Source organism: Pan troglodytes, chromosome 19 (genome assembly GCF_028858775.2).
Source record: "Pan troglodytes isolate AG18354 chromosome 19, NHGRI_mPanTro3-v2.0_pri, whole genome shotgun sequence".
Classification (NCBI taxonomy): Eukaryota; Metazoa; Chordata; class Mammalia; order Primates; family Hominidae; genus Pan; species Pan troglodytes.
The window spans coordinates 15,153,278-15,180,842 of NC_072417.2; the positions used below are offsets into that span (position 1 = coordinate 15,153,278).

Sequence of the window (27,565 nt, forward strand, 5' to 3'; positions counted from 1 at the left end):
CTGTAGAATTAAACAGAATCAGAGGCAAGAAGCAACTTTATTCACATTATAAATGAAACACTTTTGTTTTGTGTATACTGTTAGTTTGTTTTAAAATACTCACAGATGATCACATTAAGAAATAAAGGCCGGGGGCGGTGGCTCATGCCTGTAATCCCAGTACTTTGGGAGGCCAAGGCGGGTGGATCACCTGAGGTCAGAAGTTCGAGACCAACTTGGCCAACACAGTGAACCCTTGTCTCTACTAAAAATACAAAAAAATTAGCCGGGCATGGTGGTGGGCGCCTGTAATCCCAGCTACTTGGGAGGCTGAGGCAGGAGAATTGCTTGAACCCAGGAGACGGAGGTTGCAGTGAGCTGAGATCGCACCACTGCACTCCAGCCTGGGTGGCAGAGCAAGACTCCGTCTCAAAAAAAAAAAAGAAAATTTCCAAGTTTATTTTCCCCAAATTGTAACATGATACAGAAGTTGAAGTTCATTGAATCCGTTGTTGTACTCATTATGATAATAATGAAATGTTTAGTCTTCTTCCAGTTAATTATATTAACTTGCAGCTTGCCAACTGGTGAACGGCAGATGGGTTAAGACACCGATGCCTCAGGCTGAAGTCCTAAGGCCACGTATCTCCAGCCAGGAGCAGCTTCTTCAGTTCAACCAGCTGACTTTTGTTTCATATTTTCTGCTTGAGCCTTGAAATGAAAATCTTCAAACATTCTTGGGACTCACTATGTTAATGGTTTCCTTTGTAGTGTGTCTGGTTTCAGGACACAAGTTAAATCCTATCCAGTTAGAAGACAATTTTTAATTTTTAAAAATTTTTAGGCCGGGCAGGGCGGCTCACACCTGTAATCCCAGCACTTTGGGAGGCCAAGGCAGGCGGATCACCTGAGGTCAGGAGTTCGAAACCAGCCTGGCCAACATGGCGAAACCCCATCTCTACTAAAAATACAAAATATTAGCTGGGCGTGGTGGCAGGCGCCTGTAATCCCAGCTACTTGGGCGGCTGAGGCAGGAGAATTGTTTGAACCTGGGAGGCGAAGGTTGCAGCGAGCCGAGATCGCGCCATTGCACTCCAGCCTGGGCAGCAAGAGCAAGATTCCGTCTCAAAAAAAATAAAAATAAAAAATTTTTAATTCTTTACCACATCAAGCATATGAACCCAGAAAATTTTGATGCTCTATATTTTGCCAATATTTTATTTAAAATAGTTCAGTCCTAGTTCTTCTCCATCTTTAGCGTAAAACAACTTTTTATTATTGTTAAACTCAATTTGGGTTCAAAATCCTATTTCCAGCCTAGGCAACATAGTGAGGCCCCGTCTCTACGAAAATAAAAAAATATTAGCTGGGCATGATGGCATGAGCCTGTAGTCCCAGCTACTCAGGAGGCTGAGGTGGGAGGATCATTTGAGCCCAGGACGCTGAGGCTGCAGTGAGCCGTGGTGATGGCACCACTGCACTCCAGCCTGGGTGTCAAAGTGAGACTCTGTCTTAACAACAACAAAAAAATCATATTTGATTCATAAAAGGTGTGGAGTAATATGTATTATATCCCCCTATTCTAGTCTTGAAATGGTTTATATAATTGTGGCTATTTGCCATATAGATCTGAATGAAGAAAGAGGAAGAGAGAGAGGAAGGAAGATAGGAAAGGAGGGAGGAAGGAAAGATGAGTAAGGTCCCAGGTGATGCCTCTGGAGTAAAATGTGTTCACTGGGTGCAGAGACCATGAAAAGGTGCCCCTCTAGGGAAGGTGGGACATGGGAAGAGGGTGGGACTTGGGAGGGCAGGGCTGTAACCACGAAGGGGTCAGCTTGTGGCTTGGGTGATGGGGGCTGAAATAACCAAAGGGTGGCGACGCTTAGATGGCCACACTGTTTTCCACCACGCTGGGCCGCAGGTACTCGTAGGGCATGTCCAGCTTTGCATTCCGGATCTCAATTTCCTTATCCAGGGCAGCCAGCTCCTCCCTGAACTTCTTCAGCACAGCCTTAGGCTCGGGGCCCGAAAAATACTCCTCCTCATGCTGGCCCACAGCCACCTGGGAGGGAGAGGAAGAGGTGGCTGAGAGCCTTATGACCCCCAGTCTGGGATGCCACACGTCCCCACAGCTGCCTCCTTCCTTAGGGCCCTGGGCACTCAGCTCTCACCATAACGGGCTGGCGTCTGCCCAGCTGCCAAGTGATGGACATCTGGAGAGAAGCCTGGTGGAAGTTGGGCAGTGTCGCCATCACTGTCTCCAGCGTTGCATCCTTGGTGGTTGGCGGGGGCAGCCGCATCGTGCAGGGTGCATTAGGCACCCAAGAGTACCAGTCCAGCTAAGGAAGGGCAGGGATCCAGAGTCAGTGCCTGCCAAGCACGCGAGCCCTGTGGTCCACCTGCACACAGACCCCTCCCTCACTCCAGGCCCCAAATTCCCAGCTGCCCATCTCTGGTAAGTACCTGGCCCAGGTGCACAGAGGCGTGTTGGCCGGTGCAGGTGAAGATACACATGGTGACAAAGTGGCAAACCTGGTCCCGAGCCTGTAAAGAGACAGGAAACCCTGCAAGGGGTGAAGAGAGTTAGAAGCTGCGAAGACAGGAGTAGGGCAGCGCTCAGAGGAAGAGGCCAACAGAGGAGAACAAGGGCGAGAAAGAGCGGCAGGAATGCTCAGTTAACTCTTACAGGAATTACCATGACAGCAGGTTGGGGTGGGGGAGTGGGGAGCTCTGCTGGGAGGGTCCCACTCAGTGGGGTGCTGCTGCTGACTCACACTGGCTCGCAAGAGTCAGTCCACGACGTTAGGTGTTTAGCAAGCTGGTCAGCATCACCTTGGTAGTCACAGTAAAAATATTTATACCATGGAAATGTGCAAAAGCTACAAATCAGGACGGTTCTTCCCGAGAGTCAGTTGTTAAACATTTATGAGCAGCCACTGGTCCCGCTGCATCTGGCACCTAGGGGTTCTCAGTGTGTAGGACGGGGACCTGTCTCTAGGTGACAGGGAGTGGAATCTGAGAAGGCCTCTGGAGTTCTCATAGGTGTTGAAAATGCTTCTGGGAAATTTCACAGAAGCACAGGGGATTCTGGGAAGATCTCTTGGGCTTTGTGTCTGAGATCTCAGGGCAGGGACTCCTCTTACCTCGGTCCTGGGCCCCTTGCAGCCCGATTTCAGTGATCTCTCGACACCAGGTCTGCAGCTCTGGGTCGTCTTTCACAGCCACGTCTGTCTTATAGTGGAGACTCACGATTCCTTCCACATACCTACCAACCAACGGAGCAGGGCCAGGGAGCTGAAGCCAGCTCTGCCCCTGCTCACATGGCCAGGTCAGGGCCCCAGGCCCCCAACCAGACACAAACCTCCTGCTCTCCTACATGTCTTCTCCACCCCCACTTGCACCCCCACTGGCCTTCCCGCTTGCCTCACCGATAGATGATTTCCCAGAGCCGCAGTGCATCTTGGGCATAGAAGGAAGACTTCACTCCCAGGAGCCCCCGGTCAGCCAAGTCATCAGGGGGACAGAAGGAGCTGTAGGTTAGGAAGGCTCCAGCTTGCTTGAGCAGCTGCACGTGGCCTCCCCCACCAGTGCTCATTATCTGAGAAGTGAGGGTGAGCAGGGTCAGGCGAATCGACCTGCCCTGAATCCAGAGCAGGAAAAAAGACAGACCCAGAATCTCCCTTTCTCTTCCCATACCTGGTCGAAAATTCCCATGTCAGAGACCAGCCCAGTCCTGGCCCGGACGTTAATTTCCAGGGTGTATCGCAGGTGGGGAATTATAAGCTAGAGGGAGAAACACAGGGAAGGGCAGAGTCAGAGGAGAGCTGCAAGATCCCTGCAGGAAACAAGGGCTGACAGCAGGAAAGGCACCAGGTCTTCAGAAAAAGCACAGACGTAAAGTTCAGTGGCCTCTCAACAGTGAGTTTTCAGAAGTACCATTCAACCCAGCAATCCCATTACTGGATATATACCTCCCAAAATATAAATCGCCTTACTATAAACACACATGCTCACGTATGTTCATCCAGCACTACTCACAATAGCAAAGATATGGAATCAACCTAAATGCCCATCAACAATAGACCGGGTAAAGAAAATGTGGTAGACATATGCTGTGGAATACTATGCAGCCATGAAAAAGAACAAGATGATGTTCTCTGCAGCAACATGGATGGAGCTGGAGGCCATAATCCTAAGTGGACTAACACAGGAACAGAAAGCCAAATATGGTATGTTCTCACTTATAAGTGAGAGCTAAACATTGAGTACACATGGACACAAATAAGGGAACAACAGACACCAGCATCTACTTGTGGACAGAGGGTGGAAGGAGTGAGGGGATCCAAAAACTACCTATGGGGTACCATGCTTATTACCTGGTGACAAAATAATCTGTACACCAAGCCCCATGACACACAATTTACTTACAGAACAAACCTGCCCATGTATCCTTGAACCTAAAATTAAAGTTAAAAATAAATACATAAAAATAAAACCACTGAGCTTTCAGTTGATTTGCATCAACTATTTCCATTCCACAAACCAGACTTAGTGCTTTATGATAATTGAAAGAAATCATTCTTCGTTGTTGTTGTTTTGTTTTGAGATGGAGTCTTGCTCTGTTTCCCAGGCTGAAGTACAGTGGTGTGATCTCGGCTCACTGCAACCTCCGTCTTCTGGGCTCACGCGATTCTCCTGCCTCAGCCTCCCGAGTAGCTGGGATTACAGGCGTGAACCACCGTGCCTGGCCTCCTTTTCTTTTCGTATTTTTTCATAGGTCTAGACCAAGATTTCTCAACCTTTTTTTTTTAATCACCCACTAAGTACCCTTTTGAGATGTTTTTTCCCAATCTCACTCCACCTCATTAAATATTAATGCTACATATATACTGTATATCTGTCTATGTATTGCATTATATCTGTGCTTTATATAGATATATATCACATTATATCTGTGTTATATAAAATAATAAGATTTGGCCGGCCACGGTGGCTCACGCCTGTAATCCCAACACTTTGGGAGGCCGAGGTGGGCGGATCACCTGAGGTCAGGAGTTTCAGACCAGCCTGACCAACGTGGCAAAACCTCATCTCTACTAAAAATACAAAAATTAGCCAGGCATGGTGGCACGCACCTGTAATCCCAGCTACTCGGGAGGCTGAAGCAGGAGAATTGCTTGAACCCAGGAGGCAGAGGTTGCAGTGAGCCAAGATCGTGACACTGCACTCCAGCCTGGGCAGCAATAATAATGATAATAATAATAATAATAATATTTTTCACACACATTTTCCAACCATCTTCATCCCTTGGGGGACATTGTGCCCCCACTGAGAATGGATGTTCTAACCACTGCCTCCCTCCAGAGCCTGGTCTCCCTCTCTCCTTCATCCATTACGCTAGCCTTCTTTCAGTTCTTTAAAGAAGACAAGCTTGGACCAGGCGCAGTGACTCACGCCTGTAATCCCAGCACTTTGGGAGACCGAGACAAGCAGATCATCTGAGGTCAGGCATTTGAGACCAGCCTGGCCAACATGGTGAAATCCTGTCTCTATTAAAAATACAAAAAAAATTAGCCAGGCGTGGTGGTGCGCGACTGTAATCCCAGCTACTGGGGAGGCTGAAGTGGGAGAATTGCTTAAACCCAGGAGGCAGAGGTTGCAGTGAGCCGAGATCGCATCACTGCCCTCCAGTCTGGGCAACAAAGGGAGACTCCATCTCAAAAAAAAAAAAAAAAAAATCAATGACTGTCTGAAAAAGATCTTTTTAACGTTATTTCACGGGTTCCTCTTATTGGATGGAATCCTTGGTCATTTGCATGTACTGTGCTTTACATATAAAAAGAGTAAGATTATTTTCACCACTTTCCCAGGTGGGAGGTGCTATCCCCTTTGAAAATGCATGGCCAGCCCTGCTCATTCTCTGTTGCTCTCACACTGTCCATTCATTGTTTCTCTCTCTACCCCGAGACCCCACAGAGAGGGAGCCTCCAGAGGTGGGAACGTGCCCTGGGGCAGAGATAGTGGCAGGCAAGAGAGAAGGGGATAAGGAGTTACCTTGAAGATAGGATGTATCGACGGCAGGCACCTCATGGTGGCCACAACAATGACCTCAGCCATCAAGTGTCCCCTCAGAAGATGAGACTGCAGCTCATGGAGCTGGAAGTCAGAGCTGCGCACCCAGCATTTGGCCAGAAGCCAGGCCATTGGGGGATCCGTGGGCAAGAAAAGGGGAGGTGGTGGGGATCCTGTGCGGGGCAGCTGGAGCTGGAGCAGGGACAAGTGTGGGGAGAGAAGGCATGAGTGCCGGGCACTCAGCGATTCCCGCCCCCCTTGCATGTTAACCTCGCCCTTCATCCTCCAAACCTGTTCCGCTTTCCCCATCTCACTCCTGCCGCTCCCTACGGCTCCCGTTTCCTCCCCTCCCCTTCCTGCCCGCTCAGTGCCTTAGCACCCTGCAAGCTGCTTTGCCTCCAGCATTCTGCAGAAACTGCTCTTCTGGTGCCTCCTCCAGCCTCCACTTCCCCTTTCAGTCCCCACAGTGTGGACAAGATTCAAACCACCTGCTTCCTTCATCCCACACTGTTTTTTGAAAACTCATCTTTTGGCCCCACCTCTACACAAATGACTGAATCTCTTGTTCTCAGCTGCCTGCTGGACAATTTAAATGTCTTCCCGTTACCTCAACATTGGCCAGACAAAAATCCACCTAGGCACCCTGTTCTCTTTATTGGTGCTATTTCTGCAGGCACCTGGCCTGGCTCCCCTTTTCCCTCTCCTTGATCTCCCTCTGCATTCGCATCCACCTGTCCTCTCCATCCTGATGGTCACTACCCACATCCGAGCTCCCCTCCTCCTGGGGTCAGTGCTGGGGCATGTTGCCCCAGTCCCTGTTTCTAGCATCTCCCCTCTCCAACCCACCCTAAACACCACTGCCCACACCGCGTGCCCACAGCACGTTTCATCACAGCCTTCTCCAGCTTCCCACCTCATACTCCTTAGCATGGCTTAGTCTGGCTTCTGGTCCAACTGTCCCCTAGGAATCTCCTGACTCCTCTACCTCAGCCTCTGCCCAGTCTGTCTTGCCCCTGAGGACCGGTCCTTCCTCTCCCTCCTGCTTGTCTGAGACCTGGCCCTCCTCCAAGGCTCGTGACACCCCACCTCCCCAATCCCTCCTGGGCTGTCTCTGTCCTCAGGGACTTCCTCAGTCCTGGAGCTTCTGCAGACTGGCCCAGTCTGTCTCTCCAGCTACACTGCAAGGCCTTGGAATAGAGACTTGGCGCATTTCCTCCTTTCGCGTCTCCCGGGTGCCTTAGCCCAGTGCCTTTGCAGATGGTGCTCAGTAAATTTTGATAAGGGGCTGAGCTTTCTCAAAAGCCAGAAACTGGGAGCAGAAATCCTGAGTCCTCTTACCTGGATGACCATGGGCAAGAGTTTCCCATCAGGCTGCAATTTCAGCATGACTAGAGGGGCAGCCAGGTGCTGCTGGCTACAGAGAATGACGTTGGCCTTGATCCCATCCAGCAGGGAGAAGTCAGCTTCGAACAGTGTGCCTCCCTGGGTGGGGGAAGAGGTCAAGAGCTGCTATCAACATAAAGCATCTTCTTCCTACTCGGATTCCTCCAAGCGGGAAGAGAGAGGAGCTAACTCGTCTCCATCATCTACTTTATACCAGGTAATGGATCATGTGCTTACTTCCTCATATCATTTTTTTTTAATCAGGGTCTTACTCTGCTGCCCAGGCTGGAGTGCAGCGGCAGGATCACCACGGCTCACTGCAGCCTTGACTTCCTTGGGCCCAGGTGATCCTCCCACCTCAGCCTCCCAAGTAGCTGGGACTACAGGTGCATGCCACTACACCAAAAATTACAGGTGATAATTTTTGTACTTTTGTAGAGACAGGGTTTCACCATGTTGCCTAGGCTGGTCTCCAACTCCTGGGCTCAGGTGATCCTCTTGCAGCCTCCCAAAGTGCTGGGATTACAGGTGTGAGTCACTGTGCTCAGGCTTATAATTTTTATACCTAGTTGAATGAGCCTCAATTTTACAGAAGAGGAAACAGATAATCAGAGAGGTTGGGTATTTTGCCTGAGGTCACACAGCTTACAAATAGCAGAACCAGAATTCACATCCAAGCCTATCTGCCCTTAATCCCATGAATTTCCTCTCTGTTGTTCCATATCGCCTCCTGATGAACAGCCACAGCACTCTGATCCTGACTCTCTTACTCTGCACACTCCCCGAATCCCTAGCACCAGGGGCCAGTCACATTTCTTCATTTGACCCTGTTTCTATCAACCATTCCATCTTGCACGCCCTCCCTCCGCAGCTACTCTCGTGTGGGAAGGAGGCCGAGCAGCTGAGCTTCTCCAGGGTCCCTCAGGACCTCTCCTGCAGAATCCGTCCTTGCTGGCTGGCAGCAAGCCAGGCCCACAGTGGGTCCCGCAGCAGCATCATTGGCACTAGGCCACCCCACTTCACTGCTGAGCTTCCTCAGGGCTCTGATGTCCATACCTCCAGCTCCTTCTCCAGCTGAGCCTGCAGTTCCTCCATGCCTGGAGGGAACACTAGGCGAGCAGGAAGATGAGCAGAGCGCCTCAGCACCACGGGGTTGGCGCCATTAAGAAACTGGTACCCAAATAAGGCATCTTCCTTCCAGGAGTCCCGCACGCGCTCTGGGGAAGGCAGTTGTTGAGCAAGTTGTAGGATCTGAGCTCTTGGTCCTTCCAACCCCACCAACCATGCCCCCTTGACTCCAGCCCACCAGAGGGACCCAAGTCTCTGGTCTCCCCACCCTGCTTCTTTCAATTCCCCTGGGTTGGGTGGGATCTGGGTGGGATCTGGGGGGTTGGGAGACATACTGGGGTGGGGGACTGACCAGCCAGCTTGCTCTGACCACACCAGAAAATCCGGTTGAAGTCATCTAGATCCTTCCAGCAAGTCAGAACATTTAGAGAGTCTTTGATAGCGAGGTCGGCCAGCCTTCAGGGCAGGATGGGGCAAAGGGTTCGAGCATCATTCTGAGGCTCCAACATGACGACCACAGGCACCGATCTCGGGCCGGTCCAATGCAGTGCAGCCCATAAGCCCCTTGGCTTCCACTAGACCAGGACACCTCCCTCTCACCCAGCCTCCCCTTGCTCTCACCCCTTGGCCAGCGAAACCTCAAAGTCAACTCTCTTGTCTTCCAGAAATCGCTCATCCACAGGGAGGTCATATAGTTTGGCCCCAGCCATATTCAGAATTAACCCGTCCTTCCAGTTTCCCCACCTGTGGGGCAGGAAGGAAATCAAGTATGGGTGCTGGAAGCATCAGCAGCTCACGTGGGGTCAGGGGAGGAGGGCTCACCGGTACAACTTCCTTCTCTCTTCCAGCTCTTCTTCCCGGTGTTTCTGGAACAGGCCCTGAGGGTCCTCGCCCACAGTGCGGCCTAGAAGGACAGAGGAGGACTTGGCCAGTGACTTTTGGTGAACGCCTCTTCTCGTCTCTGCCAGGAGAGCCTCAGCACCCCGTCCTTCTGTGTGGCCCCTGCCTCTTGAGCATCACGCCCCTCCCCCAGGCTCCAGCCACTCTGTGCCAGCTGCAGCCACCGCCCCTTCGACACCCCCAAAGACCCCTACGCTCCAGGTTCCAGCACCCCCATCCTGCGCCCTCTTCTCCACACGCGCATCCCCCCAGCTTCTCACGCAGCCCAGAGGCCTCCTGACTCCCTCAGCCCCACGCTTACCGGTGCCTTCGGGCAGGCTCAGGACGCCGTTGCCCTCCACCCAGCGGTAACAAGGGAACCTGACCTCGTCCCCGGCTCCGGGGCCCTGCACGGAGATCCAGTTGCAGAACCAGGCGTCGTCCTTAAGGAGGTGCCGTTTGCGCAGTTTCACAAACAGCAGCGGCCCCAGATACTCCGGTACTTCCACCTTGAATTCTGTCTCCTGCGGGCGACAGAAGAGGCTCAGCCCCGGTGGGGCCTGGCGGGAGGGGCACCCGGCTGAGCCCTGCTCCCTCCAGTGCCCACGCCCTTCCTCGGAGCCTCTGAGAGGAGGAGACGTACCGGGGTGGGGGGACTGAGCCAGAGAGAGACCGCCCCGAGCGGGTGGCCCCAGGACTCGGTTCTGAGGGGACTGGGACGGCAGGTGGGAAGGTGCGCTCCTGCCTTCACTTTCTCCTCGCTGTGGTCATTGACTGTGCCAAGCGCTGGGCTGAGCGCTGCCGCGCCCTGGACGAGCGCGCTGTGGAGCCGGGACGCACTGGTGGCAATTCCCGCTGTGCGACCCCCCACCCCACCCCGCCCGAGGCTGAGGACCTGCAGGGGCCCCACCGGCCTGGGGACAACCTTCCCGGAGACCTGGAGGCGGAGAGGGCTCAGCCCGGGAGAGTGACAGAAAGGGAAGGCAGGGGAAAGGCGCGCAGAAAGAGAGCGGCGGGGAAGGGAGGGCGAGCAGCATCTTGGAGCTGGAGCTCAGAGCCCAGGTGTAGGGGGTCAGCAGGTCCGGAGGCTCTCGAAGGTGGCGCCAGGGGCTTTGGATTTGGTCCCGAGAACAAGCGGGAGCCGTTCGAATGTGTTAAGCAGGGGGAGTGAATTAGGGAGAAATCATTCCGGCTTCAGAAGGGCTTGGAAGGTCTGCAGCAGAGGTGGCGAGGCCGCTGGAGGTTTGAAATGGCTTTTAAAATGGAGAAAGCGGGAGGACCGACGACCGCTCCGGCGACCGCAGTTTCCAGACACCAGAGCTGTTTGGAATGAGGGGCGCTCAGGAGCATCTCCTTAATTCCAAGGAGATCGAGTAGCGGAAACATTTATTGAGCGTTTACTGTGTGTCACCAACTGCCCACCATAGGGAGGAAAAAAGGGAGGAGGGAGCGCGCCTTTCCACCTTCCGTGCCCCGTCCCCTCACCATGGAGTCGCGGGGCCACCTGCTCCGTGCGCATTTTCTCTCTTTCTGGCTCCCTTTGCCCCGCTTTCTCGGAAGCTCGGAGCAAGGGCGTGGGGTACGGGGAGCAGGGCTCCGCAGGTTCAAGAGGACGCGGGCGGTCGGGGGCGGGACGGATATTGGGCAGGGACGCGGGAGATGCTCAGGGTCTAGAACTGACTGCGCCGGATTCTTGTTTAGAGGGAGGTGAAGAGAGGAAGGAGGCGCGGGTGACACCGGGGGAGGCAGGAGGAGAGGGCTGGGAGGTGGGGAGAGGGGAGGACCTCATCCGGGCATGTTGCTTTGACGTTCCCTGAGACAGACATCCGGATTTGGGGATCTGGGAGAGAGCTAGAGCAGTGACGGGAATTTGGGCTTTCGCGGAAGAAAAAAAGTAACAGGACCGGGTAGAACACCCGGTAGATATGACATGAGATATGACGGGAGGTGGGTCGGGAAATCGAGAGCGTTCTCCTGTCTTGACTCCCCATCCCTTCCCTCTCACCACCCACTCCACCCCAGGTGATAAAGCCTGAAAGGTCAGAGATCCAACAGCGCTAGCGGTTGAAACGTTTTTTAAAATAGAGAAAGCGAGAGGACCGACGGCGGCTCCGGTGACTGCTGAGTTTCCAGACAAGGGAGCTCTGTGCAATGAGGGGCGCACAGGAGCATGCCCTCAATTCCAAGGAGATCGGGTAGCGGCAACATTTATTGAGCGCTTACTGTGTACCACCAACTGCCCTAAAGCCCCCCACCCCCGTGGCCTCCGCGCGCTTTGAGCCCAATGCGCGGGCCCTTGGCAAAGACGGGGGCGCATGTCCTCCCCGGTATTTGACTGACTCGGAGCCAGGGGCGCAGCCCACCCCGCCCGGCTCTGGGGAGCTCACCTTGCCCCGTGCGGGCCACAGTCGCGTCCCGAGTGCCGCCTCCCCGTGCTGGCCGACCAGCCACAGCTGCACCTGGTTGTTGGAACCGGCATAGAGCGAGGCCCCAGTGGACACGCGGATGCGGTAGAGACCCATCTTGCTCAAAGATGTTTCGCTCCTTCTGGTGGAGAAGGGTGGACGAGCTAAATAACCCAGCCTGAGACCCCGCCCTCTCGGAGGTCGCTTGGGGTCGGAATGTGGGTGGCAGGTCTCCAATCAACTCCGCCTACCGCTGGGGCCCCCAGCTCCAAGGGGCAGAGCTTCAAGGGGCAGAATTCAGCCCCAGTCCAAAAGGCGGTGTCCTGGCGAGAGCAGGGAGTGGAAACCACTATCTTGACGGGAGGGAGAAAAAGAAAAGTATTTGGACCGAAAACACGCAGGAAGAGGGAATCAACGCCTGGTACAGCAGGCAGGCGAGGTGGGGGTAGGAGTTATGCACGTGTGTACCACGGACTTTGGGCCAAGCCTGGGTGGCTGGGAAGCCAACCTCCATCTAAACGCACGCGCGCACACACACACACGCACAGACACGCACACACATGCAAGGACACACACACACGCGCGCGCGCGCGCACACACAAGCACACACACACGCCTCACAAGTTGGATTGCAGGAGAGGGTGAAGTGGGCGAGGAGACCCAGTTTGCAGTGGCATTTGAGGAAGGTACATTCAGGCCACGGAATTCATTCGACCAGCTTTGCACACTTGCCTTCTCTGTGCCAGCCACTGGGACTCATTCCTTTTGAGCATAAAAGCCGCTCCCTCCCTGTTGCCTGCAGAATAAAAGTCCAAATGTTTCTGGCATTCAATGCCCTTGCTAACCTGACCTGCCCTCCTCACCTCTCATCCCACCGCACCCTGGCATCTCCTGTGCTGGAGCCATGTGTTCCCCGGAACCCCCCTTCCCCCCGCCGCCCCTGCTGTTCTCTCAAAGAACTCACTTCTGGGTTAGTCTGGTCATGCTTCTAAACCCTAATTCGTCTCCAGTTTCTTTTTGGGCTGGAGCCATGTGTTCCCCAGAACCCCACCTGCTGTTCTCTCAAAAGAACTTGCTCCTGGATTAGTCTATTCATCTATTCATGCTTCTAAACCCTAGTTCATCTCCGGTTTCTCAGGAAAGTCTTACCCGGTACTTTCACCCCCCACCACCCCACCTGAGCAAATTAGCTTTCCTTTTTTTTTTTTTTTGAGATATAGAGTCTCACTCTGTCACCCTGGAATGCAGGGTGGAGTGCAATGGCACGATCTCGGCTCACTGCAACCTCTGCCTCCCGGGTTCAAGCAATTCTCTGCCTCAGCCTTCCGAGTAGCTGGGATTACAGGCGCCTGCCACCATGCCTGGATAATTTTTGTATTTTTAGTAGAGACGGGGTTTCTCCATGTTGGCCACGCTGGTCTTGAACTCCTGACCTTGTGATCCACCCACCTCAGTCTCCCAAAGTGCCAGAATTACAGGTGTGAGCCACGGCGCCCGGCCCAGCTTTCCTTTCTAACACTTTTCTCCTTGTGCACACTTCTACTGTTGCACAGTTACTACTGCAGTGTGAGCATTTGTTTGTATGTGTGTATCCCCCACTAATGTGAGCCCGTCCTAGGCAGGGACTACACACCCAGCAGGACTCACTTTTGTTTCCCCTGGAGACGGCACAGTGTCAGGGTTTGAGTGTGTCAATAAGTGTTTGCTGAAACACACTGAGCTGAAAAATTCATTATAAATGAATCCTTCCCTTGGGGGAGACAAAGGGAAACAAATAACTATCAGGCAATGTAAACAAAAGGGGAATAGTAACATAAACTTCATGGCATGGATTACAATCAGCCTGGTAACACAAATGAAGTGCAGGAAAATATGTCTGTGATGCATATTTTCTGGTTTGCTTGTTTTTTCTTTTTGGTTTTTTTTTTTTTTTTTTTTTTTTAATGAGACGGAGTCTTGCTCTGTCGCCCAGGCTAGAGTACAGTGGTGTGATCTCGGCTCACTGCAACCTCCACCTGCCGGGTTCAAGCAATTCTCCTGCCTCAGCCTCCAGAGTAGCTGGGATTACAGGCACCCGCCAACACGCCCGGCTACTTTTTGTATTTCAGTCGAGATGGGGTTTCACCATGTTGGCCAGGCTGGTCTTGAACTCCTGACCTCAAGTGATCTGCCCGCCTCGGCCTCCCAAAGTGCTGGGATTACAGCCATGAGCCATCATGTCCGGCCCTGCTTAATTGTTTACTGGGAAGTACATTCATGTGATTCAAAATTCAAAAGGTACAAAGTGATATTCACTAGTTTCTCCCTCCTCTTGGCCCCAAGCCACCCAGTTGCTCCACTCCCAGCAATCACTGTTACCAGTCTCTTCTGTGCACTAATATTACTGAGCAAATACACACCTATCTTTTTGTCTTTTTCTGCACATTGTAGCACGCCTTATTCTGCATCTCGTTTTCCCATAGTGCAACAGGAGGTCATTCCACATCCATGCATAAAGAGCTTCCTTGTTCTTTGCTAAGGCTGCCATTTGCTGTTAACGCCATAAATTCTACTAGTCTCTTGTAGTGGACACAGGTTAATCATCTTTTGTAGCTATGAAAAAGTGCTGAAAGAAATAAACCTTGCATATACAGCATTTCTCGTATGAAACTATCTCTGTAGAACAAAACCCTGGAGATAGAATTTCTGGACCAAAAGCATATCGAATTTAGGCAGAAACTGCTCAATTGTCCTCTGTAGAAAGTTGTACTGATTTAGACTCCCACCAGTGGACTGTGTATGAGAATGCCCATTCTTCCTCACTCTTGCCAATGGTGTGTTCATAACCTTACCTTAGCCAATCGGATAGGTGAAAAATGGTACCCTAGTTTTAATTTTAATTTGCATTACCCTTATTATGAGTAAAGTTGAGGTTTTTTTTTCTTTTTTTGAGAAGGAGTTTTGCTCTTGTCGCCCAGGCTGGAGTGCAGTGGCGCGATCTTGGCTCACTGAAACCTCTGCCTCCCGGGCTCAAGCAATTCTCCTGCCTTAGTCTCTCGAGTAGCTGGGATTACAGTCGCCTGCCACCATGCCCGGCTAATTTCTGTATTTTTAGTAGAGATGGGTTTTCGCTATGTTGGCCAGGCTAGTCTCGAACTCCTGGCCTCATGTGATCAGCCCGCCTCAGCCTCCCAAACTGCTGGGATTACAGGTGTGAGCCACCGTGCCCAACCAAAAGGTTTTTTTTATAAGTGAAATTCAGAAAAATCAAAATGTGGTGGGTAAAATTCATCTTCCATAGAAATGGCACAAACCCAGTAATTTTCTTGCAGATTAAAAGTGTGATTGAAGAGTTGAGAAGACTTCCAAAAGCAATTCACAGTAACTTGTGGGTAGACTGAGTGAGGTTAGATTATGATGCAGTTGTGATGGGAGAGGAAAGACCCAGGCCATTTCTTCCCGTCTTGGATAGGGATATCTATGGTGGTTAGCCTATGCCTGTTCCAACATTGTATGTTGGGGGTGGGGTCAGATGACTTTCTCTTTAGTTTACAGGTCTTCAGAAGAAGAGGAGCCCAGGCACGGTGGCTCATGCCTGTAATCCCAGCACTTTGGGAGGTCGAGGTGGGAGAATCAGCTGAGTTCAGGAGTTCAAGACCAGCCTGACCAACATGGTGAAACCTCATCTCTACTAAAAATACAAAAAGTAGCCAGGCATGGTGGTGGACACCTGTAATCCCAGCTACTCAGGAGGCTGAGGCAGGAGAATCGCTTGAACCCCAGAGGCAGAGGTTGCAGTGACCCGAGATCGTGCCACTGCACTCCAGCCTGGGCAACAGAGTGAAACTTCTTTAAAAAAGAAAAAAAAAAAAAGAGGAGGAGGAATTGTACTCTGGAAGTATACTTAAGGTAATACAGTTGAGAAATCTCATCTATACACGGACCTGATTTAGATGATGAAATTCTAGACTTTGAGCTGATGCTATAATGGGATTCGACTTTGGGGTAGCTTGAGAGGGGGCGAGTGTATTTTGCATGTGGAAGGAATGTAAATCACCGGAATTCAGAGGGCATGCTCGTGGTGGCCATTCTTTAAAACATCCCCCAGTGATTCCGACCTCCTGATATGCATGCCTTTGCATAGTCTCCTACATTGTGTCTGGGTTGGTCTGCAAAGCCAATGCAGTATGAAATGATGTGTGTGACTTCCAAAGCTAGGTCCTAAAAGACATTAGGGCTTTCCTTCTCCTCCCTCCCCACTCTCCCTCTTTCTTGTTCTGCTTTCTCTGAGAGAAATTAACTACTATGTCATGAGGTCACTCAAGAAACTCTATGGAGAGGTCCACGTGGCAAGGAACTGAGCCCTCCTGCTACGAGCCAGTGAGGAACTGAACCCTCCAACTACCAACCACGTGTGGCAGCCATCTTGGAAACAGATCCTCCTGCCCCGGTTAAGACTTCAGATGACTACAGCCAATCTCTTGACTGAAACCTCATAAGACTCTTGAACTAGAACCAACTGACTCCCAAAACTGTGTAAGGTAATGGGTGTTTTTTGTTTTGTTTTGTTTTTGAGACAGGGTCTTGCTCTGTCACTCAAGCTGGAGTGCAGTGGCATGGTCACAGCTGACTGTAGCCTCCACCTCCCAGGCTCAAGTGATCTTCCCACCTCAGCTTCCCAAGTAGCTGGGACCACAGGCATGTGCCATCACACCACTGAGTTTTGAGGTCGTTGTAAAGCAGAAATAGATAACTAATACGGTCTGCATGCTTATTTTCTGAATCCTCAAACTCCCAAGCTTATGTAAAGCCAAAAAATATTCAATGAACTGACCACTTTCAAAATTAGTTCACTCACCTCTTCCTCTTTTTTGTGGTTTTTTTTTTGTGTGTGTTTGTTTTTGACCCGGAGTCTTGCTGTCACCCAGGCTGGAGTGCAATGGCGCGATTTCGGCTCACTGCAACCTCCACCTCCCAGGTTCAAGCAATTCTCCTGCCTCAGTCTCCCGAGTAGCTGGGAAAACAGGCGCTTGCCGCTACGCCTGGCTGATTTTTTGTATTTTTGGTAGAGACGGGGTTTCACTGTGTTGCCCAGGCTGGTGTCAAACTCCTGAGCTCAGGCGATCGGCCCGCCTCGGCCTCCCAAAGTGCTGGGATTACAGGCGTGAGCCACTGCACCCAGCTCTTCCTGCTTTATTAATGCCAGCTACCTTTGTCCATCTAACTGGCTACAGAGTGAAATTTCAAGTCTTGAAACATTAGAAGACTTTGTAAAGTCCATAGAAGTACTGTTAGAAAACGGATCAGTCAGCAAAGCAACTGACAAATAATGTTGATGTTGAAAGAAGAGGCATCCACCTGAAGTGGTTCAGATGAGCTGAGCAGGGACAGGAGAGGGCCAGTCAATAGGTGACACATTGGCTGCAGTCAAAGCGACAGGCTTGGACAACGAACAAAGCTTTTCTATGCAGGTGATGTCCACTGGTCACTTATGTGTACCCTCTCTGTCCCGATGTGGCTCCAGGACACTGACATCAGATGATATTTCCAAGATAAGTGCAGAGAAGACCCTGGATGTGGACTTTGCTTCTCCATGGGCCTCCTAATGCCTGGGTTTTTGAAACTCAAAAATCCAAAACTGAGCTCAAGTGCAGTAAGCCCCAGCTGAGATTATGAAAGTACCAGGATCATAAAGATACATGTGTCCAATGGGTGCAGTGGCTCCTACCTGGAATCTCAGCACTTTGGGAGTCTGAGGCGAGAAGATCACTTGAGCTCAGGAGACCAGCCTGGGCAACATCGGGAGATTCTGTCTCTACAAAAATAAAAATAGGCTGGGTGCGGTGGCTCACGCCTGTAATCCCAGCACTTTGGGAGGCCAAGGTGGGTGGATCACCTGAGGCTGGGAGTTCGAGACCAGCCTGGCCAACATAATGAAACCCTGTCTCTAATAAAAATACAAAAATTAGCCGAGCATGGTGGTGGGCAACTATAGTCCTAGCTACTTGGGAGGCTGAGGCATGAGAATCACTTGAACTCAGGAGGCAGAGGTTGCAATGATCCGAGATCGCGGCCACTGCACTGCAGCCTAGGTGACAGAGCGAGACTCCATCTCAAAAAATAAAAACAAAAATAAAAAATATTAGCTGGGCATGATGGTGTTTGCCTGTAATCCCAGCTGTGTGGGAAGCTGAGATGCAAGGATCACTTCAGCCCAGGAGTTCGAGGCTGCAGTGAGCTATGATTGTGCCTGTGAACTCCAGCCTGGACAACAGAGGGAGACCCTGTCTCTAAAAAAATCAAAAAAATATGTTAATATTGTACAAGTATTATTTTGTCAAAGTGGTGTCGAGAATGTCAAATATTGCTTCTCAGCTGGGCGCGGTGGCTCACACCTGGAATCCCAATGCTTTGGGAGGCTGAGGCGGATCACCTGATCAGGTCAGGAGTTCGAGACCAGCCTGGCCAACATGGTGAAACCCCATCTCTACTAAAAATACAAAAAATTAGCCAGATGTAGTGGCAGGCGCCACTACAGGATTACAGAATCCCAGCTATTCAGGAGGCTGAGGCAGGAGAATCACTTGAACCTTGGAGGCGGAGGTTGCGGTGAGCTGAGATCACGCCGTTGCACTCCAGCCTGGGCAACAAGAGCAAAACTCCGTTTCAAAAAAAAAAAAAAAGTATTGCTTCTCACAGTCCTAGAAGAAAGGTAGCAGGATATGGAGGGAAAAGACATCGTGGAATGCTCTGTGTTGCATGATGTGCTTCCTCCAATAAATTTCGGGAACTTCCATACAATTTGTAAAATGCTCGATGTAATGTGAAGTGATTTGGAATGAAGTAACTGAATTTTGTATATAAACGTCCACCAGGGCCATCCAGAGACATCATATTGGGGTCTGGGATTAGAAGCAAAAGACAAACTAAGGCCGTAAGTCTGAACGCTTCCACAGAAATTTGGGGGAACCCTTTAGATTTCTCCAGGCCATTAAAATGTGAGGAGTGGATAAGGAAATTTCTCCTAGAATGCAAGGGACAGGGGTGTCCCTAATTGACCGTTATGCTATTTTTAGGTCCCATCCAGGATAGTCTGAGATAAGGTGGGGTAGCCAGCTACGTGTTGGTCCTGAGCCAGAAGTGTACTCCCACTACTGCCAAACTTTGGATAATTGTTGCAAGGATATTAATATGAATTCCATACATGGCACTATGGTCCTAGGAAATCCACTTAAAAGACAAAGGGAAGTTGTGTTACACTGAAATCAGCCTCCCAGCCTTCAAGGAATGAATGGGTGCACAGTCTCCAATTGAGTGTTTACACATTCAACAAGCAAGCCACGCACACATCATTCCATGAACTTCATAGGGCCACTGAGCCTGAGCTGTTTCCTGGTGAAATCACTGGTGGCAGAAGACCTCAATATCTGGTGTTTGCCGGGCTCTACAAACATCCCATTTCATACGACTTTTAGAATCTCAGGAAGTGCTTGTGACGTGCTTGAAATTAATCAGCCTCCACTCCATTTCTTCGGCTGAGATAAGATTCCCTGAAGGCTGATTTATGTGCACAAAGGCGCACTCTGAAACCTTTGGTTAAGATCACCTGCTACCAGAAACTAGAGATATTGACATTCTCAGGGGGTACAGGATTGGGACTGAACAAAAGGATTTGGAATTGTGGTCAGAACATGTCACTGAAGGCTGGACGTGGTGGCTCACGCCTGTAATCCCAACACTTTGGGAGGCCAAGGCAGGCAGATCACCTGAGGTCAGGAGTTTGAGACCAGCCTGGCCAACATGGTGAAACCCCATCTCTACTAAAAATACAAAAATTAGCCAGTCATGATGGTGCGCACCTGTGATCCCAGCTACTTGGGAGGCTGAGGCAGGAGAATGGCTTGAACCTGGGAGGCGGAGCCTGCAGTGAGCCGAGATGGCGCCATTGCACTCCAGCCTGGGCGACAGAGCGAGACTGTGTCTCAAAACAAAACAAAGAACATGTCACTGAAATGTAGGCCTGAGGGAAAGAAGCAAACCATCAGTGGAATTTTTTTCTGCCCAGTGTTAAAAATTGAAATTGACCTCCAAGCTGTCAATGCCTTCAACTCTACCATTGCCCAACAATTCTCAAAAAGATACAGGGTTTGGACATCAGACTTCAGATAAACATACTCCCACAAGCAGGAGGAAAAACCACTCTGCCCGTGTGGGTTAAGGCTAGAGGAGCTTTAGATGAACAAAAGCACCAAATAATACGGAATGCAGTTTGGAAAACAAGGATCGGTTAGAGGAAGATGGTAATTTATAGAGGGGCTTCATTGGGAAAATTCAGACTTCAGAATAACCTGAAGATCTTCCTGAATTCACACAAGGGAGGGAGAGGGTATCTTCTACCTTAGAAAATAAAATAAAACAGAGTTGGTCCTGGAGGAACCACCTTAGATTTTGGAGCAGAAATTGATGTGAATCTGGCTCAGCCTCTAAGGGCAAATTCTCAACAATCAAGATGTCAGGGAGTGGGGTTCAGTGGTCCTCCCACTTCTGATTTCCTAAGAACAAGCTGATTGGAGGCTGTTGGCGCCCAGAAGCTATAAGCAGAACTAGAAGCAGAGCAGGCTATATGATTGATTAGGGGTGCATATTTGCCTTTCTCAGTTGGTCCTAAGTGGAAGTGGAGACAGAAATGAAGAAATCTGGCAGTTATTGACCAAGCCCTTACTGTTTGAGGCCAATTGCTGTAGAGGATTTGTTTGGCTTCCTTCCGGGGCTGGTTGCTACAGAGGTTATGGGACAAAGGTCTGTGTTTATATTTGATTCTGTCCATTGTCCTTTTGTATAGTCAGTCTCTCACTAGCGATGTATGACAGTTCCAGCTGCTCTGTATTCTCACCAGTACTTGGTACTGTTTGTTTATAGAAGCAAGGGATGGTTTGTGGGGGAGTGGGGAGGCATTAGCCATTCTAATAGGTATACAGTGGTATGCCGTTATGGTTTTAATTTACATTTTGCTAATGACTGACTATACTGAGCATCTTTTCAAGTGTTTATTTGACATTTGTATATCTACTTTGGTGAAGTATCTATTCAAACTTGCGTGGATTTTTTTTTTTTCCTCGTTGTTGAGTTTTGAGAGTTATTTATATATTTGTGGAGCAACTCCAGCTTGGATGCTAAGCAGCCATGTTGACTTTTTTTTTTTTTTTTTGGTGGAGACAGAGTCTCATTTTGTCACCCAGGCTGGAGTGCAGTGGTGCGATCTCGGCTCACCGCAACCTCTGCCTCCTGGGTTCAAGTGATTCTCCTGCCTCAGCCTCCCAAGTAGCTGGAATTACAGGGATGCACCGTCACACCCAGCTAATTTTTGTATTTTTAGTAGAGACAGGGTTTCGCTATGTTGGCCAGACTGGTCTCAAACTCCTGACGTCAAGTGATCCACCCGCCTTGGCCTCCCAAAGTGCTAGGATTCCAGGCGTGAGCTACCGTGCCCGGCCTCATGTAGACTTTTGATTAACCACAGTTCAAGGAGCCTGTAAGATTTCCAGTTTATCTATCGTTCCTTGTGTAAGAGTATGTACTTACCATAAAGCCTGCCCTTCAGCAATTGTCCTATACATCCCTTCTGAAGCATGCACCCTTTCCCTATGATATATAAGGCCTGGGTCTAGGGAGTAGCGGAGAGGGGATCCACGATCTTGTCTCACCACCACCTGAGACACAGATGTGGCTTCTGTTCCTAAGTTTCTATTAAATGTTTCTGAGAAACTAGATATGTCAGCCTCTTTCTTCGGCCTCTCAGCTTCCTCAAGACTTTTGCAGATAGGTTTGCGTAAGTCTGCCCAGCGTGGAGCAATATTTTAGATATTAAGTCCTTTTTTATTTATTTTTATTTTTTTGAGATGGAGTCTCACTCTATTACCCAGGCTGGAGTGCAGTGACGCAATCTCGGCTCACCGCAATCTCCACCTCCCCGGTTCAAGCGATTCTCTTGCCTTAGCCTCCCAAGTAGCTGGAATTACAGGCATGTGCCACCATGCCCCGGCTAATTTTTGCATTTTTAGTGGAGGCAGGGTTTCACCATGTTAGCCAGGCTGGTGGTCTTGAACTCTTGACCTCAGGTGATGCGCCCTCCTCGGCCTCCCAAAGTGCTGGGATTACAGATGTGAGCCACTGCGTCCCGCCAGATATTATGTCCTTTGAAAGACGTGTGATTTACAAACATTTTCTCCCCACAAGCAGCATCTCAGAGTGAAGATGCCTTTTTATCTCTTAGCAGTGTCTTTAGCAGAGGAGTTTTGAATTATGATGAAGTACAATTCATCAATTTTTTTCATTAAGGATTGTGTTTTGCCTATGCCTAACAAAAGACCATAAAGATTCTCTCCTGTTTTCTCTAGAAAGTTTATGATTTCACACTTTAAGTCTGTGATCCATTGAGTTAAATTTTGTATGAGGTATGAAGAATGGGTCAAGTTCATTTTTTGCATATGAATATTCATATGCAAATATCGTTCCAGCACCATTTCTTGATTCCTCCATTGAATTGCCTTTGCATCCTTGCCAAAAATCACTTCACCATACCTATGCCTATGTTTGGGCTATTTTTCTCCATGATCTACGTGCTTATTATTCCACCAATACTACACTGACTTGATGACTGTAGCTTTATAAGTATTGAAATCAGGTAGTACTAGTCTTGAAACATCGTTCTTCATTTCCAAAACTATTTTAGATATTCCATTACCTTAGCCTTTTGCTATAAATTTTGCAATCGGCTTATTGATATTGATAAAAATTATTAGCATAAATTCCTACTGTATTTTTGGCCGGGTGCAGTGGCTCACGTCTGTAATATCAGCACTTTGGGAGACCGAGGCATGAAGGTGACTTAAGCCCAGGAGTTCGAGACCAGCCTGGCCAACATGGTGAAACTCCGTCTCTACTAAAAATATAAAAATTAGCTGGGCATGGTGGCGGGCACCTGTAATCCAAGCTACTCAGGAGCTGAAGCAGGAGGATTGCTTGAACTCAGAAGGCGGAGGTTGCAGTGAGCCAAGATCATGCCATTGTACTCCAGCCTGGACAACAGAGTGAGACTCTGTCTCAAAATAAATAAATAATTAAAATCCTTTTTTTTTAAATTGGGATTGCATTGAATATATATATATTTTATATATATATATATATATATTTTTTGAGACAGAGTTTCGCTCTTGTTGCCCAGGCTGGAGTGCAATGTCGCAATCTTGGCTCACTGCAACCTCCATCTCCCAAGTTCAAGTGATTCTCCTGCCTCAGCCTCCCAAGTAGCTGGGATTACAGGCATGCACCACCACGCCTGGCTAATTTTTGTCTTTTTAGTAGAGACGGGGTTTCACCATGTTGGCCAGGATGGTCTCGATCTCTTGACCTCGTGATCCGCCCACCTCAGCCTCCCAAAGTGCTGGGATTACAGGCGTGAGCCCCTGCGCCCGGCCGTGACTTCTGAGACTAGGTCAAATGCCATGCAATTCCTTTCACTTTGCTGCCTTGGGATCACTCTTGCTAACTCTGAGTGAGCCTTTGCTCACTCTTGGAACGGTCACCATGCTGTGAGGAAACCCAGGTGGCATGGAGAGACCATGTGTGGATGTCCCAGCCGATAGCCCTAACTATAGATCCAGGTAAAAAGCCAGTACTGACCACCAGTATGACTTAGGAAGTCTTCCAGATGACTCCAGCCTCAGCCACTGTCTAATTACAACCACATGAAAGTCTCCAAGTAAGGATAATTTAGCTGAGCCCCTGTCAATTGTCAAAACTCTAAACGCTAATAGTAAAATAATGATTGATGTCTTCAGTCGTCATTTTGGAGTGATTCATTATGCAATAACTGGAACAGACATGCAGAAGTCAAACAGAGAAAGTAGAAGAAGGCCTGGAGAGATGAACTAAGTCACTCCTTGTCTCAAGAAGTGTTGGCCAGGCGCAGTGGCTCATGTCTATAATCCCAGCAGTTTGGGAGGCCAAGGCGGGTGGATCACCTGAGGTCAGGAGTTTCAGACCAGCCTGGACAACATGGTGAAACCCTGTCTCTATGAAAAAACTAAAAATACAAAAATTAGCTGGGAGTAGTGGTGCACACCTGTAGTCCCACCAACCGGAGGGGCTGAGACAGGAGAATTGCTTGAACCCGTGAGGTGGAGGTTGCAGTGAGCCCAGATCACACCACTGCACTCTAGCCTGGGCGACAGAGCGAGACTCCATCTGAAAAAACAAAACAAAGTGTTGGCGGAAACCACAGGCCCCCTTGCCTTACAGGAGACTTCTGAAGCCTAGAGGATAAGGCATACCAGCTGCAAACAGGGCAGACATCCACCCAGTGGCACTCCACTTTGGGGATGCCAAGAGATGTGTGGTGGCCGGGCATAGTGGCTCAAGCCTGTAATCCCAGCACTTTGGGAGGCCAAGGCGGGTGGATCATGAGGTCAGGAGATCAAGACCATCCTGGCTAACACGGTGAAACCCCGTCTCTACTAAAATTACAAAAAAATCAGTCAGGTGTGGTGGCAGGCACCTGCAGTCCCAGCTACTCGGGAGGCTGAGGCAGGACAATGGCATGAACCTGGGAGGCGGAGCTTACAGTGAGCTGAGATTGCAGGAAAAAAAAAAAAAAAAAAAAAACGTGTGGAGCCCACTAGCTGAATCTAGTGTGAAAAAACAAACAAAAAACAGGCAGGATATACCAATAGCTCTCCAGGTCATCCTTTAACTGATTATTTTCCAGCCCCACCCAACATCAATTAGCCATATGTACTGATGGAAGTCATGTAGGTCGAGCACAGGAGACATCACAGAGAAAAGAGGAAATTTAACCAGTTGCTAAACCAGAAGGAACCAGGAAATAATCCCCCAAAAAAGGGCCTTAGGGAAGGATCCTGTCCAACCAACCCTTTTGGAGGAAATGAGAGGAGTACTGGGCTTAATCATTGGCTGTAAGATGACGATGACTCCAGCCTTGGTCTAAATACACTGTCCATCATCTGGGTGAAGCTGACGAAGACGAGGTGAGTTCAAGAACTCCAGAATTCTTATTAAATCCCAAGTCTTTGATGTGGAAATAAAGTCTAGGAAATGGTTATGAAAGAAAAATGCCTTGTAGAAAACTTCTGAATAATTTTAAATTAAGAGGAACAGTGGTTGAACTAGGTAAATCAAGAAGTATGAGTACATTTATGTTTACAGAAATAAAGATTGACTAAAATATGAAATACCACAAATTCAAAGAATGCAGCAAGTAGGACAAATTTTGATTTTATCTTCATCTTGAAATAAATTAAACATGGAAAATTCAATGAATTAGATTTTTCTGACTCTAATGAATAAAACCCATGTGTGTTATGTATGTGTAGTGTGTGTGTGTGTGTGTGTGTTTTCAGTTCTATTCAGGACATAAGTCAAGCTATTAAAAACAAATATTTACAATATTGGCTCAAACTGTGCCTGTTTTCAGAATGAAGTTATCAGGATTTTGGTCATTTGGAAGTAATAAGGTTATACTTGGCTATAATGTATTAAAAGCATTGCTGAGAGACTTGGAAAGAAATAAGGTTTTTTGGAAACCTCAGAACCTGAGAAAAGAGTTGGCAACTGGAAGATTTTCTAGTGAAATTCCAAGTGATATGGTGTCATTTGAAAATGATACTTAGTCCTGCAAACAATTTACATGGAATTAGTTGTTTTCAGTTCAGCTGGTTCACTTTGAACTTAAAAGTGAAAGATAGGCCGGGCGTGGTGGCTCACACCTGTAATCCCAGCACTTTGGAAGGCTGAGGCGGGTAGCTCACCTGAGGTCAGGAGTTCAAGACCAGCCTGGCCAGCATGGTGAAACCCCCACCTCCACTAAAAATACGAAAATTAACTGGATGTGGTGGCACATACCTGTAGTCACAGCTACTCAGGAGGCAGAGGTGAGAGAACTGCTTGAACCCGGGAGACAGAGGTTGCGTGAGCCGAGATCATGCCATTGCACTCCAGCCTGGGCAACGGAGGGAGACTGTCTCAAAAAAAAAAAAAAAAAAAAAATGTAGTAAGAAGCTTTGACCACCCAAACCCACCCATGACTTGTGAATGTGTGTGCAATTTTGGAAACACCTGAGATTCAATATAAGGTAAACTGGGCCATAGATACCGCAGTAAGATTAAGAAAAACAACATACTTGTAAGTGTTCTAACTGAAATGTTGAACTGAAGACAGAGTATGTTAACATAAAGAGGAGGCTAAAGAGCAAGAGTGTATCAGGTCAAACTGTCACCAGGATATCTGACAAATGTCGCTACCTGAAATGCCTGTGAGGAGACAGATGGGGAAGAGCCTTTGCAACTCTCTCCTTGTGGCAAACGGTAGGCTGTGGCTCAAAGATGAGTCAAGGAATAGGGTTGTGTGGAAGTCCCTACAGTCTGCCTCAAGCACAGAACACACAGTACATAAACACACGGAAGATTGGCCTCTGCCATTTTTTATTCCCAAGGTGATAGATCCATCCATTCCACACTATGCCTGAGAAAGCTGGCCTCAGTAACCAGGGTGAGAACACTACCTCTCAGTCCAAAGAAATACTGCAGACCGTCCTGATTTAAAAAAAAAAAAAAAAAATGGGGAGGGGAGAGAAGGAGAGGGGAGGGGTCACAGTGGCTCACACCTGTAATCTCAGCACACTGGGAGGCCGAGGCAGGTGGATCACCTGAGGTCGAGGGTTCGAGATCAGCCTCACCAACATGGAGAAACCCCGTATCTACTAAAAATACAAAATTAGCTGGGTATGGTGGTCCATGCCGGTAATTCCAGCTACTCAGGAAGGCTGAGGCAGGAGAATCGCTTGAACCTGGGAGGCGGAGATTGTGGTGAGCCGAAATCACGACATTGCACTCCAGCCTGGGCAACAAGAGCAAAACTCCGTCTCAAAAAAAAAAAAAAAAAAAAAAGCCAGACGCCGTGGCTCATGCCCGTAATCCCAGCCCTTTGGGAGGCCAAGACAGGCGGATCACCCAAGGTCAGGAGTTCCAGACCAGCCTGCTCAACATGGTGAAACCCCGTCTCTACTAAATATACAAAAATTAGCTGGGCGTACTGCCACGCACCTGTAATCCCAGCTACTGGAAAGGCTGAGGCAGGAGAATTGCTTGAACCTGGGAGGCGGAGGTTGTAGTGAGCCAAGATTGCCCCATTGCACTCCAGCCTGGGCAACAGAGTAAGACTTCATCTCAACAACAAAAAAAATTGTTTTAAATATATAAACTTATAAGAAAAAAGACAGTAGGAGAGATTACAACTGCAGGTGAGATTTAACAGATTTTGTCACCTGGAAGCAGCCAGGTGATAACTGACTTAACAAATTAGAAAATGATGAAAACGGTGGGCCCAAAATTGGTGGATTCTTGGGCTCACCAACTTCAAGCATGAAACCCCGGCCCCTCGCAGTGAGTGTAGCAATTCTTAAAGGCGGCGTGTCCTCAGTTCGTTCCTTCTAATGTTTGGATGTGTTCGGAGTTTTTTCCTTCTGGTAGGTTCGAGGTCTCGCTGCCTCAGGAGTGAAGTTGCAGGCCTTCGCGGTGTTACAGCTCTTAAGGCAGGACGTCTGGAGTTGTTGTTCCTCCCAGTGGGTTCATCGTCTCGCGGTTCAGGACTAAACCTGCAGACCTGCAGACCTTCGCAGTGAGTGTTACAGCTCATAAAGGCAGTGTGAACCCAAACAGTGACCAGACTTATTACAAACAGCAAAAAACACAACACGCACAGGAGTATTCGAGCTGCTTGTTTC

General features: G+C 49.2%; 1 protein-coding gene across 1 annotated transcript; it reads right to left on the bottom strand.

Moving 5' to 3' along the window:
- ALOX15 (arachidonate 15-lipoxygenase) lies at positions 1-27,565 on the bottom strand. Its single transcript, XM_016931269.3, has 17 exons — positions 27,193-27,565; positions 25,686-25,800; positions 12,519-12,582; positions 11,769-11,928; positions 9,704-9,905; positions 9,325-9,406; positions 9,124-9,246; positions 8,855-8,958; positions 8,491-8,651; positions 7,390-7,533; positions 6,034-6,243; positions 3,676-3,762; positions 3,408-3,577; positions 3,123-3,244; positions 2,443-2,543; positions 2,151-2,318; positions 1-2,041 (listed from the first exon to the last, which is right to left on the bottom strand). The coding sequence occupies exons 3-17, from the start codon at positions 12,557-12,559 to the stop codon at positions 1,862-1,864; spliced, it is 2,055 nt and encodes a 684-aa protein (XP_016786758.2). The 5' UTR covers positions 12,560-12,582; positions 25,686-25,800; positions 27,193-27,565; the 3' UTR covers positions 1-1,861.

Bases quoted from the DNA above. Each gene is read 5' to 3' on its own strand.
- ALOX15 (XM_016931269.3), bottom strand. From the start codon at position 12,559: ATGCTCAAAAGGAATGAGTCCCAGTGGCTGGCACAGAGAAG. The intron at 9,247-9,324 runs GTGAGCCCTCCT...CCTGCCCCACAG, and splicing joins GAGAGAAGGAAGTTGTACCG to GTGGGGAAACTGGAAGGACG. The intron at 7,534-8,490 runs GTATGGACATCA...TCCCCCACCCAG, and splicing joins AGCTGGAGAAGGAGCTGGAG to GGAGGCACACTGTTCGAAGC.